Below are 22,568 nucleotides of genomic sequence, written 5' to 3' on the forward strand. Positions count from 1 at the left end.
TTGAGTCACTTTTGCCACACCTGGAAAAGAACATTACCAGCACTGTGGGATGAAATGGTCATGAAATGTGTCCCCTCTCATCTCCCCGCAAACCATGGTCAAATTTATTACCATGAAGAGGCCCTTGCCAGCCAAAGAACTAAATAGACATTTCTCCAAAGAAGACATACAGATGGCTAACAAACACATGAAAAGATGCTCAACATCATTCATTATCAGAGAAATGCAAATCAAAATCACAATGAGGAAACAGAACTGCCATATGACCCAGCAATCCCACTGCTGGGCATACACACTGAGGAAACCAGAATTGAAAGAGACACGTATACCCCAATGTTCATTGCAGCCCTGTTTATAATAGCCAGGACATGGAAGCAACCTAGATGCTCATCAGCAGACAAATGGATAAGAAAGGTGTGGTACATATACACAATGGAGTATTACTCAGCCATTAAAAAGAATACATTTGAATCAGTTCTAATGAGGTGGATGAAACTGGAGCCTATTATACAGAGTGAAGTAAGCCAGAAAGAAAAACACCAATATAGTATACTAATGCATACACATGGAATTTAGAAAGATGGTAACGATAACCCTGTATGCGAGACAGCAAAAGAGACACAGATGTGTAGAACAGTCTTTTGGACTCTGTGGGAGAGGGCAAGGGTGGGATGATTTGGGAGAATGGCATTGAAACATGTATAATATCATATATGAAACGAATCGCCAGTCCAGGTTCAATGCAGGATACAGGATGCTTGGGGCTGGTGCACTGGGATGACCCAGAGGGATGATATGGGGAGGGAGGTAGGAAAGGAGTTCAGAATGGGGATCACGTGTATACCCATGGCAGATTCATGTTGATGTATGGTAAAAGCAATACAATATTGTAAAGTAATTAGCCTCCAATTAAAGTAAATAAATTTAAATTAAAAAAAGAAAACTTAAAAACAGAGGCCCTTGCCATCTGCCTCTGCAGATTAAATCATGGCCACTGTAGCTGCTGACCTTCAACACCTCCTGAATGGAGTTCAGGGTGGAGATCAAGAATGAGGCACTCTTCGGAGAGTTAGATATTTTCAGGAGAAGATTTTATGAGTCCCAATTCTTACAACTTCTTATACCTAGAGAAATACTAACATGGTTAACAGTGACATCTGCTTTGGCTATTGAGGAGAATATTACAACTAAAAGTCATAATTGTATAGTTATGGTTCAGACATCCAAGGAAATAACTAAGTAACACTATGCATGTAATTTCAGGCAAGTCCTTGTATTGCTAAGAACTTGAATTTTCTGAGCTGTGTTCGATTTGGATGCCAGTGGATGCCACCGACATTCTCAAAACAATGTCTGCTGGAAGCTAGTAACTGCAACCTTACTTTTTAAAGGTCTCCTCTTGTAACTATTATATTTCTAGACAAGGAAATTGCTTCAGATCATACATTAACAGAAATAAGATGTATAACCAATAGATCCTGTTTGTGGTGGTAGTTTCATCCTAAGCCTTGTCTGACTCTTTGTGACCCCATAGCACCTATAATTTATATGTTAATACTCCATTAAAAGTTAAAACCTACTTATAAGACTAGACAACTGGCTACCCGGCTACAAGTCTCCCCAAAGTGCCAAGTCCAGACTGGGTTTCAGGCTTTTTCTCCTGAAAAGAAATGAAATTTGTCTATTAAAATTCCACTTGTCATTCTTCCAACTATTTGTAATTTGGTCTGTTACACCACAATCGCAGTCAGATTGAGATTTGAATCATACAAGACTCAGATCCAGCCCTTGGAAATCAGAAATACTTTCAATTCAATGCCTGTTCTCCAAATTGAGCCAGCACTATGCTCCATCTTGACAGGAAGTTGCCAGAGCCATAGTTGCCCAGTTCCCTGAATTAATACTGAGCAAGACTCTAGGGCTCTGGACTAATCCTTTCTGTGTCCCCAGGTGGAGGATGGAAACTTCAGGCTGAATGCTAGATTTCTGAAACACTATAAGATCCACTAGAGAAGGAAATGGCAAATCACTCCAGTATTCGTGCCTGGAAAATCCCATGGATAGAGGAGCCTGGTGGGCTATAGTCCATGGGATGGCAAGAGTCGGACACGACTTAGCGACTAAACTACCATCACCACCCTATTACTTCACCACCAACCATTCAGAAGAAAGTCACACCCTGCAGCCCTCATGCCAAATTTTGCCTTCCTTTTCTGGGGCCCAGTGATGACCATTCTGTTAGGCCTCCTGTTTGGCCCCTGTCTGTTTCATCTCTGACAAGGTCCAACAGTTTCAGGCTAAATTGTTGTTACTATGAGGTGAATGTTGGTTTTAGGCACAGAATACCTCTGTTTAAGTCAGGTGGAGAGAGACTTCTGCTCTACTAGGCAGGACTACGTATGCCCACTATCAGCTGAAAGTAATTACAGGAGAACCAGCCCTCTGCCCCAATTCCCAAGAAGTATCTTGAGTATAGGGCTTCCCTTATGGCTCAGCTGGTAAAGAATCCACCCGCAATGTGGAAGACCTGGATTCGATCCCTGGGCTGGGAAGATCCCCTGGAGAAGGGAGACGCTACCCACTCTGTTAGCGGAAGCGCACTGACTAAAACCGCCCACCCTGGCCAGACACCATAGTAACCATTTGCATGAGTTGTTTTACACAACAGGAGGTCCTGGTAAGGAACAGGGAACTAATAAGCCACCACCAACCGGAAGAGTTCTGGAAAGGTCAAAAGGAGATACCACATGTCTGACCACCTCCCAGAATCCTTCTTGCTGGGATCCATCTTGGCTGAACAAGTCCTGCACCACCAGTCAGAATGATTGGCTAAAGATAACCCAGAAACTAATCCTATCACCATAAAACTTGAGACTGTGAGCCACATGGCAGAGCAGTTCTCCTGGGTTCCCTTACCCTACTGCTCTCCACCCAGACACTCTTTCCCAATAAAATCTCTTGCTTTGTCAGCATATGAGTCTCCTCAGACAATTCATTTCTGAGTGTTAGACAAGAGTCCAGTTTCAGGCCCTGGAAGGTGTCCCCCTTCCTACAACAACTCCAGTATTCTGGTCTGGAGAATTCCATGGACTGTATAATCCATGGGGTCACAAAGAGTCGGACATGACTGAGTGACTTTCATTTATCTTGAGTATAAAGTCTCTCAAGGGAAGTTGTGAGGGGAAACTGACTCAAATCATCTGCTCTGGTCAGGTACCATAGTAACCATTTGCATGAGTTATTTTCAACAGAAAGTCTTGGTAAACACTGAACTAAGCAGCCACCATCAACTGGAAGAATTTGGGAAAGGTCAAAAGGAGATGCCACATGTCCTACCGACCTCCCAGAATTCTTGCTGGCATCCATCTTGGCTGAGGAATGCATGCGCTATCAAGAAGGACCCTGAGTCAGAATGATTTGTCAGAGACAACCCAGAAACTAATCCCATCACCATAAAACTGGAGACTGTGAGCCATGTGGCAGAGCAGTCTTCCTAGGTTCCCTTACCCTCCTGCTCTTTGCCCAGGTGCCCCTCCTCAACAGTCTCTTGCTTCGTCAGAAAAAAAAAAGAAAAAAGATTCTTTTTACAGAGCATCATCACATCTATTCCTCTAGTTTAATCTTTAAACAGGGAAGGTAACTTTGTCTATGTTGTCTGTGTGTGTGTGTTAGTCTCTCAGTTGTGTCCGACTCTTTGCAACCCTATGGACTATAGCCTGCCAGGCTCCTCTGTCCATGGGATTCTCCAGGCAAGAATACTGGAGTGGGTTGCCATCTCCTTCTCCAGGGGATCTTCCCGGCCCAGGGATTGAACTCGTCTTCTGCACTGCAGGCAGATTCTTTTACTGTGTGAGCCATCTGGGAAGCCCTGTCTACATTTTACAGGTAAATAAAGACTCAGAGTCTACCTAGATGATTCTAAGGCCATGAAACTAGTAAGAGTCCAAAGCTTTGAGTCCAGAATGATGCAAACTAGCAACAGAGGACCACAGGGCTGGAAACACTGTCTTGATCTGATTTGTAATGAATTATAGCATTGTGATGGACTTTTGAGAAGTATACAAGAAATCTAGGAATTTAGTGGTAGTCTCAAAGGAGATATTGCGATTCACATAGGGTGGCTGTGAAGAATTTATCATTCTATAGCTTTGTTCTCTGCAAATTTTTTTCAAACTGCTGTAAAACAAGGAAATCTCATCAGTTGAAGGAAATGACTTATAAGGAAGCTTTGTGTGTTGGGAAGGATTGGATCCTGATGTAGTTCTGGGTGGGATTTAGCCATGTGTAGTGGACCCTGGGAGTGTATGTGTGTGCATGAGTAATATACTTTCTGAAGTTTGTTTTTCATCTAGGCTCCTATCTTCAAACTCTTAAAAGTGATCAAGAAATCTGCATTCTTGGGATTATAAGGGGGATTATCAAGTTATATGCATAATTCTGGAAGAACAGGGAGGCCATGGTGGCAAACCTCTAAATAACTTGTGGACTGAGATTTGGATAAGACAAATGACTTAGGAACTTGGACATGGGTTATACCCTTGTGTCTTGGTTGCTTAGAAAATAAACCAGGGTGAGATATGGACACAAGTCCAACACTGTATCATCATTCCTTGAAACTGGACCCAATTGCCTTAGATATATCTAACCAGGAAAACACTGGCACCATTTTATTTTTTATTTTTTTTATTCATTTTCTTTCCCAGCTTGTTGGGACACCCTGTATTTGCACAGTCCAACTGCTGATGTATTGGGAAATACAATCATGTAGAGTGCAGTTCACTGGCTTGATGGTAGGGGTGTTTCAGCTGGGATGGAATGCTGCTGGGGGCAAGGAGTAAACGGAGAGGGAGAGGAGGCAAAGGAGTTGTTGGCTCACAGGTTAGCGAGCAGCCAGTCTAGCAGTTGTTTTCTAGCCATGTTTCCCACGGCTTCATCCAGTTGTCGTTCCTTGGCAAACTTCATGACCTCTTGGAGAAGATCTCCTACACTGTACCCCTTCTCTGCTGCCTTAGCCGAAACTTCAGGAAGCTGTGAGAGAGCAGAGATAGCTTGAATCATGTGATGCTTTTAGAGCCAGGACCCAGAGGGAGAAAGTCACCTACACCCCACCCATCTTTCTGCCTATGATTCTTGGATTAAAGGCTGAAAAGATAGACTGAAAAAAGAATGCACTGCTCTGAGTACAATACTGCCTCCCTGCCCCTACCCATTCCAGCCCCCTTTCTTCTTGTTCCTTGTTGTGTCGCTATCGCTTACCTTCTCCAGTTGTCCATCATCATCTCCCATGAAGTAGAGCATGGGTACATTAAATTGTGAGGCTGCAATCCACTGCAGGACGGCTTGGAGCTGCCTTTGCAAGCTGCTTGTTGAGCATTGATTATTGACGATGACTTCAGGTCCATTAGAGTCTTGGGAGCTCTGAGAAATCCCAGCTTCATGACTACATCTGGAGCCACTGGCCTGGTAAAAATTAGAGTTGTTGGATGAGGATGCTTGTTCTTCCAAATCAGTGAGGGCTGCCCCGTTGTTGCTGTACTTAGCCATGATAAGGCACAGCTTCATCACAGATTCTACCAGCTGATCTATAAATTGTCGGTTCACTTGCTTCATCCCACTGACAAAGTCAACTTCTCGATTGTCCTGGCCTTGTTCTTCCTCTCTGTCAGACTTCTTGAACATGGAGGTTGATTTGTTTGTCCTGACCTCGGAATGTTTGTTCTCACCTTCACACAGATCTTCACAGTTGAAGGGGCTCTCATTAAGCAGTTTTTGAATAAGTGATAGAACCATGTTTGACATATCCAGCTTCTGGGAATCCAGATGTTGATTGTCCTTCAGAGAGGTGGATGGTCCAGGTGCTCCACGAGTTTCTAGATGTTTCATTGAAAGTGCCTTGGCATTTTGGCTACCTCCGCACTTTTCATATTGGGCACTCTGGGTCGTATAGCTCGTGCTACCAGATGGACAATCATCTTCACATGCCTCTTTGCCCTTGGCCTGCTGGGTCAGATGGTACTGGATCAGCATAAGGGCAGAGACAATCAAATCCTTTGCCAGTGAATCTGTGGAAGGGCTGATCTTCTCTCTCTTTTCCTCCTTATGGGGACAGGTTTTGCTAGGCATCTTGCCTTGATTACACTGCTTTTGGTTCCACATAGTCAGGCTTTCCTTGAGGATATGTTCACTGACTTTCTCAGCACTGGTCAAAGACTTGCATTCCTCTTGCTTCACTTTACATTTGTCCTTTCCTTTCATCTCAGCCTTCATAGCTGAAAATTCAAGACTTTGGTTTTTGCACTTGGCATCATGGGACCTGGCTTTCAAGGATGCATATGACAAACACTGAGACTTAGTTTCCCTTTTTTCACCAAGAAGAGCACTGACCAAACGTTTCAGCATAGCCTCCATGATATCAGCAGCATTTTGTTTCCCATGATTGAACAGATTCCTCTTGACAGATGAGACAAAGTCTGAGTCGGTCATCAGGACCCCAGTGATGTTATGTAGGTTCTTCATGCAGGAGTCAATCAAATCTGACACAATTTCTTTGGTATGTTTCAATAGCACCCTCTTCAGGACCACACAAGCTGGAATTGGTTTCCCAGAGCTATGAACTTTCAAGGTCTTCATAACAGAAACCATCATATCAGATGCCACTTGATTGGCATAAACCATGAGTCCTTTGCTGATGGAATCTGCAAATTCTTTGCTGTCTCTTTGGCACATTTGTTTGTCTCCACCTTTGTTCCTGTTGGATAATTCACTATACAGAAAGGTTTTTCGACCACCATCCCTACACTCCTCCCCAGTGCCCCGCATTTCTGCAGAGGTCACTTCTACAGCGTCATGGGCCATTTCAGAAGCAATCTTGCTCACAGCACTGCGAGGGCTGTTTTTCCCTTTGTCCCCATTGGGTGGATAGATCGAATGATGAAGACATTTGCTCCCATTTTCTAACTTCTCCTTGATTTCCTTACGGGCCATCTGGATTACCAGAGAAGATAATCGATTGACATAGAAGGAGAGATCATCCATAGAACATTCTCCATCAGGGGAGTTAACTGCTCTCTGATTACTAGGAGATTTGCCTGGTGGAGTAGAAGGACTCTGGTTATTGTTGGTGTTTTTGGCGGCTGTCATTTCCAGACGTAGGCTCTGAGGTTCGTTTTTCACATAATCCATGTTCAGGTGATCGGCATAGATGCTGTAGCAGTTCCCAGAAGGCAATTTTTGACAGCTTCCCTCTGTTTCTCCTACTTTATGTTTACAACTGGAGGCTGAGGGGCTCAATGCATGTTGGAAACCTAGGGCGTACTTTTGAAGATCATTTAGAAGCCAATTGAGGACACTTAAAGGATCAGAAGGAGCTTGTTTGAAAAGGCACACTGATCCCTCCGTCTAAAAAAAGAACAACACCCATCCATAAGCGTTTGGATAGGTATTTCTTTCCTCTATTTAGAAAATATATCTCTGAAGTTGCACAGATTAAGGATTTGGCCTTTAGAATTTTCATGGGCACATAACACACAATTATATACATTAATACACATTCAAGAACAAGTGGCAGTGACAAAAGCTTAGGGTATATACATTTGTACATTTAACTACATGTTAAATGTGTTATCAATAAATTTGTCTATTTCATTTGAGTATGTGAATTTATCACAATATGTCAAAAATGTGTCAGCGTCTCTGTTGTGTGTGTATATGCACATTAATATATCGACTCATGAGTGTGAATGTGTCAGTTTATATTGTGTGTGAAAATGTGCCTGTGTGTATGTGTGCATATGTGTGTCAGTGCACATGTGTGATGTCACTGTGTGTAACATGTGTCATAATGTGCTGACATCATACTCATTGTATTATGTCATCTGTATAGGCTAACATGTGCATGGTAGTATGACTATTCAGTACATATGTGTGAATGTAAAAATATGCATGTATATCAATGTGTCTCTTAATATGCTTGTCACTGCCACATGTAGCTTAAGTTATAATCAAGGAGACCTACATTGTGTGTTGTAAATATGGGGTCCTCTTTTAAAGACAAACACCAGGTGTATCCTTCTACTAAGACCCCAAAGTGAAGTCGGCCACCATTAACTGAACCCAAAACCTTTTGGAGAATATTTTATAACTGGTTTTCCCTTCCTTAGAGTCTACTTTCATCATAATACATGTAAAAAATGCTTCAAAGGCATCTGGGGTCAGAAATGATGTTTCTGATTACAATATGAGCCTAGGAACACAGAACAAGGAATATTTAACTCTTTTGCACTGAAACCAAATATCTTGTTCCAATTATCAGCTACTCTAGGCTTCTAGGACTGTGAGAATTATCATGTGTGCTAATGCCTACCCCAAACCAGCTTACCAGGTGTAATTTGGGATATTTACACAAAAACAAAAAAATTCCATATGTGATAGTGGTATGCAAATGTAATTGATTCAAACTTTATGGTACCCACTAGCCTAGGTAATCTCTTAGACAACAGGGTGGAGACCAGGCAACTGCAGTGTTTGATTGTTGTGGATTCTCTCTTCTCCATATCTTCTCTATTGTTTTGGACACTGGGCAATGTGAGACACACAAGTCCATTACAAACCAGCAAAGAACATTGCAAACGATCTGCTTACAAGCCCATGTCTTTGTTAAGAAAAGCACAGCAAGATTCTATTTGCAGGAGCTACTTGAAATCAAGAAAGGGCATTCTGAGCCTCTGTGATTAGCGTCATTGTGAGATACTGTGAACTTACTGTGGGCATTGAGCTTACCGTGACTCTGAACTTAGGCATGTGTTCTCTAGAATGCCATAGTATTAAAAGTTTCAGTCTACTTGGCAATAGTTCTCTTACTATCTCTGAACCAGAGCCCTCAGATTCAGCAGTGAGCTCTGGGAATGAGAAAGGTTAGATTCAGAGGCTGTCTATACCTTAGACTGGTCATGCTTCTCAGTATCCTTGATCACAATAATTTCTTTTTCTTCTAGATTCTCCAGGTTTAAGTCACCTTCTGAACTACAACCAGCAGCATCCTATGGAATTAAGAGACAAGATTCTTGTGAAAATTTGTTTTGAGATTTTTTTCAATCTGGCCCCCTAGGCTACTACTTCAAAGCAAGAATGATGGCTTCCCACCTGAGTTCCCACCACCTTTCCACCCTCTGTCACAACCTTTCCCTTTCTCATGCTGTCACTGATAACCCTTCTTGGCAGCTTCCCGCCCATTGCAACTCTGAGGGGAGGAGAGTGTACCCACCTTAGAATCTTTATCTTCAACGCTCAGGGTAGACACATCGACAAAGCATATCTGCATCAAATTAGGAAGGTTAATTTAGAAAAATTCCAGAGAAAAGGCCTTAATTTCACTGGAAGATGATAGTAGCACCTACCTTATCAGTTCTTGTGAGAACTGATTGAGATAGTGTGTGTAAAACTTTTAGGAGAGTGCCTGGATATAGCTAAGTATGCAATAAACAACAGACAAATTTTTATTAGGCAGACAGAATCTTAATGTTACTACATTTCCTAAGTGAGAATACTTACTTGTTAAAGAGAGAGAGTTCAAAATACAGCACCCACATTTATTGAGAAAACCAAAAGGAGAGATGATTTGCCCAACTGACATAAACTCAAAGGCAGAACTTGTATTATAACTGGCTCTCAGTTTGGAGCACTTTCTACTGTTGCCAAAATGTGGTGTTTTTACTATTGATAACATAGATTTTAGATGGCCCATGGATAAGAATTTTTGCGTTTAATAGGTACTTTTAAATTGTTATTCATTAGGAAAATACATACTAGATTATCAAATCTATCATATTATGGATAACAGTGCTTAGAGTGATGGTAATTTTTAAATGTAAGTCAATTTTTAAAACATTGTAGAGGAGGCGGTCCTAAGATGGTGGAGGAATATAGGACAGGGAGACCACTTTCTCCCCGACAAATTCATTGAAAGGCCATTTGAACGCTGAACAAATTCCACAAAACAACGTCTGAACTCTGGCAGAGGACCCCAGGCACCCAGAAAGGCAGCCCATTGTCTTTGAAAGGAGAACAAAGGACTGAGCGAATACCAGAGGAGAGCTAGCTGGCTGTGGATCGGCCCATACCCTGCTGGAGGCAGGGAGACAGGTGGGCAGCAGCTAGAGCCGGAAAGGGGCAAACTTGGCCCCAAAGATGGCATCCTCTACCAAACTGCAAGCAGGCTTCCAGTAGCTAACCAAGACTTCCTGGGATTCTGGATAGTTAACATCTGCCGGGAGGGTTGTAGCCAGAGATCAGCTCCCCAGAAGAGACATACAGCATACCTGAGAGGGTGCGCCCACTGCCACCCAGGAAATCCAGCAGCTGGGACCAGGGAGGCGATAAGATGCACCGCACCTGGGGAGAGTGTGCTCACCAAGCACCTCGTTGTCTGAGCTACTTGGACTTAGGAAGGGAACAAAATGGGAAGGGAACAAAACGCAGGCCCAACCAAGTCTGTGCCTTTGTGGAATACCTGAGAACCTGAACCTGAGTGACTTAGACCTGGGAAGTGCATGTAACCCAGGGCCCGCTTCAGTTCCACTGCAGAGTAACCTAAAGCCTTAGCAGTGTAGACTGGAGAAGCACATATGCTATGAGCGGGTGCAAACCCAGTGTGGCCGAGACACTGAGCACTCCCCACACACACCAGTGATATTTGTTTGCAGTGTTCCTCCCTCCCCATAGCATAACTGAACAAGTGAGCCTAAATAAGTGACCACCTTCACCCCCTTGTGTCAGGGCTGAAATTAGACACTGAAGAGACCTGCAAACAGAAGTGAAAGTGAAGTCACTCAGTCGTGTCCGACTCTTTGTGACCCCATGGACTGTAGCCTATCAGGCTCCTCTGTCCATGGGATTTTCCAGGCAAGAGTGCTGGAGTGGATTACCATTTCCTTCTCCAGGGGATCTTCTCGACCCAGGAATCAAACCCGGGTTTCCCGCATTGTGGGCAGATGCTTTACTGTCTGAGCCACTGGGCCCCTATAAAGCAAGTCACCAGGGGGCACTCTGATATGAACTGGGGACCTCTTGATCTGCAGTCAAATGCTCTACCCCCGAGCTATACCCTCTTGCAAACAGAAGAAGCCAAAATAAAGAGAGGGAATCATCTTGAAGTGACAGGTGCAACAGATTAAAACCCTGTAGCACTGACTACATAGGAAGGGGCCTATAGACCTTGAGAAGTATAAGCTGGAACAAGGAACTATCTGAAACTGAACTGACCCCACACTGCTCACAACAGCTCCAGAGAAAATTTCTAGATATATAAGTACTATTATCATTTTTTTAATTAACATTTTTTAAAAAACTTTAAGTCCTCTATTACTCCTTTAATTTTCATTTTTGTAACCTACTATTACCTTGCATAAGAAAAAAAAGACCCTATTTTTAAAGCAAACTTCATATATATTTTTTATAATTTTGTGATATTGTCTTGTTTTTTTAATATTGTACTTTTGAGAGTATAACCTCTACTTTAAATTTTTAATCTTTGCTTTGTGGTATTTGTTATCAAATTTGAATCTTTAAGAATCCAATCTTGAGTACCCATTTTTACTTAGGAGTGTGATTACTGGTTTGATTGCTCTCTCCCCCTTTTGACTCTTTTTTTTCTCCCCCAAGTCACTTCTATCTCTTCCCTCCCTCTTCTCTTCTCTACCCAACCCTGTGAATCTGTGGGTGTTCCAGGCTGTGGAGAACACTTAAGGAACTGATTACTACCTAGATCTGTCTCTCTCCTTTTGATTCCCCCTTTTCTCCTCCTAGTCACCTCTATCTCCTTCCTCCCTCTTCTCTTCTCTATGTAACTCCATGAACCTCTCAGAGGGTTCCGGATTGTGGAGAGCACATAGGGAATTGATTACTAGCTAGACTGTTCTCTCCCCTTTTGATTCCCCCTCTTCTCCTCCTGGTCACCTCTATCTGCCTCCTCCCTCATCTCTTCTCCATGTAACTCTGACCCTCTCTGGGTGTCCCTCACTGTGGAGAATCTTTTCACCATTAACGTAGATGTTTTATCATCAGTGCTGTATGGATGGAGAAGTCTTGAGGCTACTGTAAGAACAAGACTGAAAACCAGAGGCAGGAAGGTTAAGCCCAAAACCTGAAAACACCAAAGAACTCCTGACTCCAGGGAACATTAATCGATAAGAGATCATCCAAAAGCCTCCATACCTACACTGAAACCAAGAACCACCCAAGAGCCAACAAGTTCCAGAGCAAGACATGCCATGCAAATTCTCTAGCAACACAGGAACATAGCCCTGAGCTTTGGTATACAGGCTACCCAAAGTCACACCAAACCCATAGACATCTCAAAACTCACTACTCAACACTTCATTGCACTCCAGAGAAGAAATCCAGCTCCACCCACCAGAACACCAATGGAAGTTTACCTAACCAGGAAACCTTGACAAGCCACTGGTCCAACCCCACCCACAGGGAAGAAGCTCAACAATAAAGAGCAACCACAAACTGCCAGAATACAGAAAGGCCATCCCCAAACACAGCAATCTAAACAAGATGAAAAGGCAGAGAACTACTCAGCAGGTAAAGGAACATGGTAAATGCCCACCAAACCAAACAAAATAGGAGGAGATAGGTAGTCTACCTGAAAAAGAATTCAGAATAATGATAATAAAAATGATCCAAAATCTTGAAAACAAAATGGAGTTACAGATAAATAGCCTGGAAACAAGGATTGAAAAGATGCAAGAAAGGTTTAACAAGGACCTAGACGAAATAAAAAAGAGTCAATCAATAATGAATAATGTAATAAATGAGATCAAAAACACTCTGGAGGGAACCAACAGTAGAATAACGAAGGCAAAAGACAGGATAAGTGAAGTAGAAGATAGAATGGTAGAAATAAATGAAGAAGAGAGGAAAAAAGAAAAAACAATTAAAAGAAATGAGGACAACCTCAGGAATCTCTGGAACAATTTTAAACACCCCAACATTCCACTCATAGGAGTCCCAGAAGAAGAAGACAAAAAGAAAGGCCATGAGAAAATACTTGAGGAGATAATAGTTGAAAACTTCCCTAAAATGGGGACGGAAATAGTCACCCAAGTCCAAGAAACCCAGAGAGTCACAAACAGGATAAACCTAAGGTGAAACACCCCAAGACACATATTAATCAAATCAACAAAGATCAAGCACAAAGAACAAATATTAGAAGCAGCAAGGGAAAAACAACAAATAACACACAAGGAGATTCCCATAAAGATAACAGCTGATCTTTCAATAGAAACTCTTCAGGCCAGAAGGGAATGGCAGGACATACTCAAAGTGATGACAGAGAAAAACCTGCAACCCAGGTTACTGTACCCGGCAAGGATCTCATTCAAATATGAAGGAGAAATCAAAAGCTTTGCAGACAAGCAAAAGCTGAGAGAATTCAGCACCACCAAACCAGTTCTCCAACAAATGCTAAAGGAAACACAGAAATGGTGTATAAACTCAAACCCAAAACAACAAAGTAAATGGCAACGGGATCATACTTACCAATAATTACCTTAAATGTGAATGGGTTGAATGGCCCAACCAAAAGACAAAGACTGGATGAATGGATAAAAAACAAGACCCCTATATATGCTGTCTAAAAGAGACCCACCTCAAAACAAGGGACACATACAGACTGAAAGTGAAGGGCTGGAAAAAGATATTTCATGCAAATGGAGACCAAAAAAAAAAAAAATGCAGGAGTAGCAATACTCATAGCAGATAAAATAGACTTTAAAACAAACACTGTGTAAAGGGACAAAGAAGAACACTACATAATAATCAAAGGATCAATCTAAGAAGAAGATATAACAATTATAAATATATATGCACCCAACATAGGAGCACCACAATATGTAAGGCAAATGCTAACAAGTATGAAAGGGGAAGTTAACAAATAATAGTCACCCACAATAATAGTGGGTGACTTTAATACCCCACTCACACCTATGGATATATCAACTAAACAGAAAATTAACAAGGAAACACAAGCTTTAAATGATACGATGGACCAGTTAGACCTAATTGATATCTATAGGACATTTCACCCCAAAACAATGAATTTCACCTTTTTGTCAAGTGCACACAGAACCTTCTCCAGGATAGATCACATCTTGGGCCATAAATCTAGCCTTGGTAAATTCAAAAAAATTGAAATCATTCCAAGCATCTTTTCAGACCACAATGCAGTAAGATTAGAAGTCAATTACAGGAGAAAAACTATTAAAAATTCCAACTTATGGAGGCTGAACAATACGCTGCTGAGTAACCAACAAATCACAGAAGAAATAAAAAAAGAAGTCAAAATACACATAGAAACAAATGAAAATGAAAACACAACAACCGAAAACCTGTGCACACTGTAAAAGCAGTGTTAAAGGGAAGGTTCATAGAAATATAGGGATACCTCAAGAAACAAGAAAAAAATCAAATAAATAACCTAACTCTACACCTAAAGCAACTAGAAAAGGAAGAAATGAAGAACCCCAGGGTTAGTAAGGTTAGTAGAAAGAAAAAAAATCTTAAAAATTAGGGCAGAAATAAATGCAAAAGAAACAAAAGAGACCATAGCAAAAATCAACAAAGCCATAAGCTGGTTCTTTGAGAAGATAAATAAAATTGACAAACCATTAGCCAGACTCATTAAGAAACAAAGGGAGAAAAATCAAATCAATAAAATTAGAAATGAAAATGGAGAGATCACAACAGACAACACAGAAATACAGAGGATCGTAAGAGACTACTATCAGCAATTATATGCCAATAAAATGGACAACGTGGAAGAAATGGACAAATTCTTAGAAAAGTACAACTGAACCAGGAAGAAATGGAAAACCTTAACAGACCCATCACAAGCATGGAAATTGAGACTGTAATCAGAAATCTTCCAGCAAACAAAAGCCCAAGTCCACACAGCTTCACAGCTGAATTCTACCAAAAATTTAGAGAAGAGCTAATGCCTATCCTACTCAAACTCTTCCAGAAAATTGCAGAGGAAGGTAAACTTCCAAACTCATTCTATGAGGCCACCATCACCCTAATACCAAAACCTGACAAAGATGCCACAAAAAAAGAAAACTACAGGCCAATATCACTGATGAACATAGTCGCAAAAATCCTTAACAAAATTCTAGCAATCAGAATCCAACAACACATTAAAAAGATCATGCATCATGACCAAGTGGGCTTTATCCAAGGGATGCAAGGATTCTTCAATATCTGCAAATCAATCAATGTAATATACCACATTAACAAATTGGAAAATAAAAGCCATATGATTATCTCAATAGATGGAGAGAAAGCCTTTGACAAAATTCAACATCCATTTATGATAAAAACTCTCCAGAAAGCAGGAATAGAAGGAACATACCTCAACATAATAAAAGCTGTATATGACAAACCCACAGCAAACACTATTCTCAACGGTGAAAAATTGAAAGCATTTCCCCTAAAGTCATGAACAAGAAAATGGTGCCCAATTTCACCACTACTATTCAACATAGTTTTGGAAGTTTTGGTCACAGCAATCAGAGCAGAAAAAGAAGTAAAAGGAATCCAAATTGGAAAAGAAGAAGTAAAACTCTCACTGTTTGCAGATGACATGATCCTCTACATAGAAAACCCTAAAGACTCCACCAGAAAATTACTAGAGCTAATCAATGAATATAGTAAAGTTGTAGGATTTAAAATCAACACACAGAAACCCTTGCATTCCTATACATTAATAATGAGAAAATAGAAAGAGAAATTAAGGAAACAATTCCATTCATCATTGCAACAAAAAGAATAAAATACTTAGGAATATATCTCGGAGAAGGCAATGGCACCCCACTCCAGTACTCTTGTCTGGGAAATCCCATGGATGGAGGAGCCTGGTGGCCTGCAATCCATGGAGTCACTAAGAGTTGGACACAACTGAGCAACTTCACTTTCACTTTTCACTTTCATGCACTGGAGAAGGAAATGGCAACCCACTCCAGTGTTCTGGAGAATCCCAGGGACGGGGGAGCCTGGTGGGCTGCCATCTATGGGGTCGCACAGGGTCAGCTGCGACTAGTGACTTAGCAGCAGAAATATATCTACCTAAAGAAACATGCGAAGAGTTGACTCATTGGAAAAGACTCTGATGCTGGGAGGGATTGGGGGCAGGAGTAGAAGGGGACGACAGAGGATGAGATGGCTGGATGGCATCACTGACTCGATGGATGTGAGTCTGAGTGAACTCCAGGAGTTGGTGATGGACAAGGAAGCCTGGTGTGCTGCAATTCATGGGGTCACAAAAAGTCAGACATGACTGAGCGACTGAACTGAACTGAACTGAACTGAAAGAAACAAAAGACCTATATATAGAAAACTATAAAACACTGGTGAAAGAAATCAAAGAGGACACTAATGGAGAAATATACCGTGTTCACGGATTGGAAGAATCAATAGAGTGAAAATGAGTATACTACCCAAAGCAATCTATAGATTCAATGCCATCCCTATCAAGCTACCAACGGTATTTTTCAGAGAGCTAGAACAAATAATTTCATAATTTGTTTGGAAATACAAAAAACTTCGAATAGCCAAAGCAATCTTGAGAAAGAAGAAAGGAACTGGAGGAATCAACCTGCCTGACTTCAGGCTCTACTACAAAGCCACAGTCATCAAGATAGTATGGTACTGGCACAGAGACAGATATATAGATCAATGGAACAAAATAGAAAGCCCAGAGATAAATCCACGCACCTATGGGCACCTTATCTTTGACAAAGGAGGCAAGAATATACAATCTCTTTAAAGACAATCTTTTTAACAAGTGGTGCTGGGAAAACTGGTCAACAAGACGGGAACACATGTACACCCATGGCGGATTCATGTCAATATATGGCAAAACCAATACAATATTGTAAAGTAAAATAAATAAATGAATAAAACTGAAAAGAAAACCATGCTAAAAAGAATGAAACTAGAACACTTTCTAACACCATACACAAAAATAAACTCAAAATGGATTAAAAATCTAAATGTAAGATCAGAAACTATAAAACTCCTAGAGGAAAACATAGGCAAAACACTCTCTGACATAAACCACAGCAGGATCCTCTATGACCCACCTCCCAGAGTAATGGAAATAAAAGCAAAAATAAATAAATGGGACCTAATTAATCTTAAAAGCTTTTGCACAACGAAGGAAACTCTAAGCAAGGTGAAAAGACAGCCTTCAGAATGGGAGAAAATAATAGCAAACGAAGCAGCTGACAAAGAATTAATCTCAAAAATATACAAGCAACTCCTGCAGCTCAATTCCAGAAAAATAAATGACCCAATCAAAAAATGGGCCAAAGAACTAAACAGACATTTCTCAAAGGAAGACATACATCCCACCATGGCTAACAAACAAATGAAAAGATGGTCAACATCACTCATTATCAGAAATGCAAATCAAAACCACAATGAGGTACCATCTCATGGAGGTCAGAATGGCTGCTATCCAAAAGTCTACAAGCAATAAATGCTGGAGCGGGTGTGGAGAAAAGGGAACCCTTTTACACAGTTGGTGGGAATGCAAACTAGTACAGCCACTATGGAGAACAGTGTGGAGATTCCTTAAAAAACTGGAAATAGAACTGCCTTATGACCCAGCAATCCCACTGCTGGGCATATACACTGAGGAAACCAGAATTGAAAGAGACACGTGTACCCCAATGATCACAGTGTGATGTTTACATGGATGCAACCTAGATGTCCATCAGCAGATGAATGGATAAGAAAGCTGTAGTACATATTCACAATGGAATATTACTCAGCCATTAAAAAGAATACATTTGAATCAGTTCTAATGAGGTGGATGAAACTGGAGCCTATTATACAGAGTGAAGTAAGTCAGAAAGAAAAATACCAATACAGTATACTAATGCATATATATGGAATTTAGAAAGATGGTAATGATAACCCTATATGTGATACAGTGAAAGAGATACAGATGTATAGAACAGTCTATTGGACTCTGTGGGAGAGGGCGAGGGTGGAATGATCTGAGAGAATACCAGTGAAACATGTATATTATCATATATGAAACAGATTACCAGTCCAGGTTCGATGCATGAGGTAAGGTGCTCAGGGCTGGTGCACTGGGATGACCCAGAGGGATGGGATGAGGAAGGAGATTGGAGAGGGGTTCAGGATGGGGGACACACATACCCATGGCTGATTCATGTGAATGTATGGGAAAAACCACTACAATAATGTAATTTAATTAGCCTCCAATTAAAATAAATAAATTAAAAAAAACATTGTAGAAATACATATTAAATAACAGTATGAGTGGTGCTTGAACATGATAAAAAATATGAAGTACTATTTAAATCACTCTTAGTTTGGGAAACATAGAATGAAGTATTTTGCCCCCCTGATGGAGTCCAGCTTTGGGGCAACTTACTGGTAGCTAGGCAACATCATTATGACTTCAGAGGTGTGAGGTAATGAAGGCTGGTAACTAGGCAACCACCACCCCTCACTCCCCTCAACCTCCCTCCCTGGCCTGCCCCCCCCCACCCCGCCCCAAGATCCTTTGCATCACTCATCTGGCCCCGCCCTTTAATTGTGACTGTGTGATCCATGACCTCACTGATCCCCCACAGACCTTACTGAGCTTGAATCCTTGGAGAGGTCACTATCCATTAGCCTATCCTGGGCTCCAGGATATCTATACCCATACACCGATCCTTTCCACTCCTTGGTAGGAGTCATTTTTGTGCCTTACCACTTTCCGGTCCTGATCTTTTTGTCCTGTTGGGCTGTAGAGATCAACCTTGCACACGCCCCTGCGGCTGTGTAACCAGTCAATATCATCAGACATCTGGAAAGAGAAATAAAATAAATCTGAAAGTCTAATATATGATTTTAAGAAACTGAATTGGTTAAGAATCCCTGGAGGGCTTTCTGAAACCCATCTGTGTTTCATATAAGTTTTAGGTTGGGAACAGATAGGGTAAGCCATGGGGGAAGGACACTCTGAAATGTTTGGACCTGAAGATCAAGATCTTTTAGCTAAGTCCATGGTCTTCTTTAATTTAGATTCCCCACACCAACTATTTGAAACCAAGGGAGTATCATATTGACCTGGGAAAATGCCAGTCAGGAAAAATGACAGCCTGGGAAACAAATTTAAAAGGGAGTCTACACACTGTAGGGGAGTCAAGTTTACCTCATTCCCTTTAACTGAATTTAGCTGCTGCTGCTGCTGCTGCTAAGTTGCTTCAGTCGTGTCTGACTCTGTGCGACCCCATAGACGGCAGCCCACCAGGCTCCCCCGTCCCTGGGATTCTCCAGGCAAGAACACTGGAGTGGGTTGCCATTTCCTTCTCCAATGCATGAAAGTGAAAAGTGAAAGGGAAGTCGCTCACTATTGTAAGTGAAGTCTGACTCCTAGCAACCCCATGGACTGCAGCCTACCAGGCTCCTCCATCCATGGGATTTTCCAGGCAAGAGTACTGGAGTGGGGTGCCATTGCCTTCTCCGGAATTTTAACTAAGCCTAGTCTAATCCATGTCTTAGGTTAACAGCTATGATACTTACCACATAGGGCCACTGGAGAAGACCAAGGTCAATACTAGTAAAGTGAATAAAGATTTTAACATATAGAACAAGTTTCTGAACATTGAGACCGCTCAGTCTAATAGCTATAACTAAGAGACAAATGTCTGAGGGAAGATCAGACCCTGATCCCATAGGACAAAGTTTAATTTTATTTTTGAAAGAGAGAATAAACTCTGCCAACTTCCTTCAAACCCCTTGACACCTCCCACACTTTTCTCTCCCTCCTTTTCTCCTCTTTCTCTTCCTCCCTTCCACCTTCCCTCCTTTCCTCCCTCTCTCCTCCTTCCTCCCTCCTCCCTGCTCTTTCTCCTTTCTCATCCTCCCTCCCTCCCTCTCTCTCCTTCCCTCTGCCTCTCTCAGTCTCAACATTTTAATAACTATCTTTTGATGGCTAACCTTTCACAGGATACTACTACATTTCAACCCTTTGCCATTCTCTCCACTCCCCTCCATCTCATTCCCTTAAGATCTTGGACTCTCCCTTCAAGAAGAAAGGGGAGGCACAGAGGTCCCTCATGATTTGGATATAGCCTAAGTCCAAATCCTAAAAAAAAAAACAAAAAAAAACTGTAAAAAATAAAATTTATGAACTCATTACCTTGATAATGAAGTTAGTTTAGACTTCGGCTGAAAATGTGCCACCTAGAAGGGAGATGTGCCCCTTGAGATGGAAGTGGGCAGTGCCAAGTTCTTGGGCACGTGCAGCTGGCTGCCACCCCGGTCAGCTGTTGGATGAGACTGAGGGAGCCAGGCCCTTCCCTGCTGCTTTTGACCCTGGCATGTAACATCAGGGTTTGTTGAGTCATAATGCCTGAAACCATAGCAACCCAGCAGAGGTGGGGCAGGCTGGCAAACTCAGTAGCCCTCCATGTCAAAAGCATATCAAGCTGTCTACTGTACAACACATCTTTTTCTGTTCTATTCAGAAGGGTACACATAATTCTTTTATATTTTGTCCTACTCACAACTCCTTAAGACTTCCCTTCACATTCACAGATCCTTAAGGCCTCCCTTCACGTTCACAGCACCTTAAGATCCCCCTTCTCATTCCTCTTCAGGCTAGACTTCCAGAACCATCTAGTCATATTAGTTACCAGTGTGGTGGGGTCTGTATTTTTCATATACAGAATGACCACCAGCCTCTCTGAGCAAAACAGTATTAATTTTCATAGCTCATTTCCCTTTGGAAATAAGAAATTCAGAGTTATGTGGCAATAAATCTTTGGATTTATGTAGAAATAGAGAAATGTTAAAGTCCTTTCTGGGTATCCTGAATAAAAATATGAAAGAACATTTGAGGCAGCCTTAGCCCCTTTCGTAGTTTCACCTCATCATTAAGACATCCCAGTAGCTAGTCAAAAAGAAGGGAGAAGATGTCCTTACCTTTGTAGTATCAGAATAGGCTATTTTGTGAGACATTGGAGTGGCTTTTTCTTCTAAATCTGGATGGTGTGATGACCCTTTCAGTGTGGCTCAGGATGTTGCTGCTTTCCTCAACCCTCCATACTCTCCTAAAGACTTGATTTCCAACTGGTACCAGAACTTATACTTCATGACATCACTGTTTCCATGGAGAACAGTGACAACACAGTCAGGGACTTTGTCCTTAGGATTCTAGTGTCTACTTGGTCCAGCAAGCTTTAACCTTTCTTCATGAGACATAATTAACCCCCTCCTACCCAAAGCCAATCCACTTGGGTCAGCGTCAGCCCTTCACATACTTCTCAACCCATGTAAAGACCTGAGCCTCACTTATTCTTTTCCATTATGGTCAGTGACAGATTGCTGGCTACAGTATTTCTTAAAGCAATATCCATTACACTTTGAGATGCCTTCAGGTTAGCCCCAGTTTGGAAACATTAGCCCGTAACCAAATCCTCTTATTGTGCTCAAGTCTTATCTTGGTTTTTCCTTGACCTTTCTCCACCAGCCTTCACCTTAACCTCATGGGAACAAATGTAACTAAATTAAAAATCAATTAAGATGAACACCTAAATCATAGAGTTTCAAATCCTTGGTTCTACCTTCATTTCTTCTTTTATCTGTTACCTCAAATCACATGTCTTAACCCTCCTGTACAATTTTGATCTTGTCAGTTCATGGCATCAGAGACAAACAGAGCTGGACCTTTGTTTGAGGTGGCAAAACCTATTTTATTCAGGCTACTGAAGTAAGAGAGAGAATTCAGATGAACAGAGCTCAACCCACTGAAACAAAAGGCCTTTAAAATGCTGGGAAGTGCTAGAGGAGGTAAAATCTCGGGGGCACAGTGGTAAGAAATCTGCCTGCCAGTGCAGGAGAGGCAGGAGATGTGGGTTCAGTCTCTGGGTCAGGAAGATCCCCTGGAGAAGGAAATAGCTACCCACTCCAGTATTCTAGCCTGGAAAATTCCATGGACAGAGGAGTGCTGAGGGAAATCTGTGTGGTGGGAGGTTAATCAATGTGATCAGGACATCTGTGTTTGCTAACTGGTGCTTATCAAAGTTAGATTCCTACCCTTCCATAGAGACTGGGAGACAGGGGCCCTGTCTTTCTTGATGATTACATTTCAAAGGGATGACTCCCAGGCCTTTGAGAAACATTTTCCTGGGTTATAAAAGATACATTTCAAAGGGACAGAGAAAAGATTTACAATCACAAGTTTCCTAAAGTAAATTTCTGAGAAAAGGAAGATCAGGGGGCTATGGTCAGGTTTTGGCTGAAATAAACAGTAAATTCTTTTGGCACTTTTGAACTTTCTCAGACAGGCATTTTAAACAGGTTGGTATCATCCTAGCGACATGGCCTTGAATTGATAGAAACTATGCTGGTGTTTGTTCAAGTCTCTTAATGTAGAGAGTGGATGAAATTGTGCTGAAGGTTATAGTTCTTTTTAGGCCAAAGTTGAGGCCTAGTTGAGAAGGCAGCTGAGAGGAGCCTGACTATATCAAACCATCATGTTATAT

The 22,568-nt window shown here is 41.6% G+C and overlaps 1 protein-coding gene across 1 annotated transcript; it reads right to left on the bottom strand.

Annotated features, from left to right (window-relative positions):
- Positions 1 to 4,872: 4,872 nt before the first annotated feature.
- AKAP4 (A-kinase anchoring protein 4) lies at positions 4,873 to 21,024 on the bottom strand. The gene is made up of 6 exons (XM_052663809.1): positions 21,007 to 21,024; positions 18,788 to 18,883; positions 9,263 to 9,313; positions 8,937 to 9,038; positions 5,257 to 7,398; positions 4,873 to 5,028 (listed from the first exon to the last, which is right to left on the bottom strand). The coding sequence occupies exons 2-6, from the start codon at positions 18,881 to 18,883 to the stop codon at positions 4,873 to 4,875; spliced, it is 2,547 nt and encodes an 848-aa protein (XP_052519769.1). The 5' UTR covers positions 21,007 to 21,024.
- Positions 21,025 to 22,568: the final 1,544 nt, after the last annotated feature.

This window comes from Budorcas taxicolor, chromosome X, assembly GCF_023091745.1.
Source record: "Budorcas taxicolor isolate Tak-1 chromosome X, Takin1.1, whole genome shotgun sequence".
Taxonomy (NCBI): domain Eukaryota; kingdom Metazoa; phylum Chordata; class Mammalia; order Artiodactyla; family Bovidae; genus Budorcas; species Budorcas taxicolor.

What these genes read in the sequence shown, in the direction of transcription:
- AKAP4 (XM_052663809.1), bottom strand. Translation starts at nt 18,883, where the DNA reads ATGTCTGATGATATTGACTGGTTACACAGCCGCAGGGGCGTGTGCAAG. An exon ending in AAGATCAGGACCGGAAAGTG is followed by an intron (nt 9,314 to 18,787) that starts GTAAGGCACAAA and finishes AATTTGATGCAG; the next exon opens with ATATGCTTTGTCGATGTGTC. An exon ending in ATGATGGACAACTGGAGAAG is followed by an intron (nt 5,029 to 5,256) that starts GTAAGCGATAGC and finishes GCTCTCTCACAG; the next exon opens with CTTCCTGAAGTTTCGGCTAA.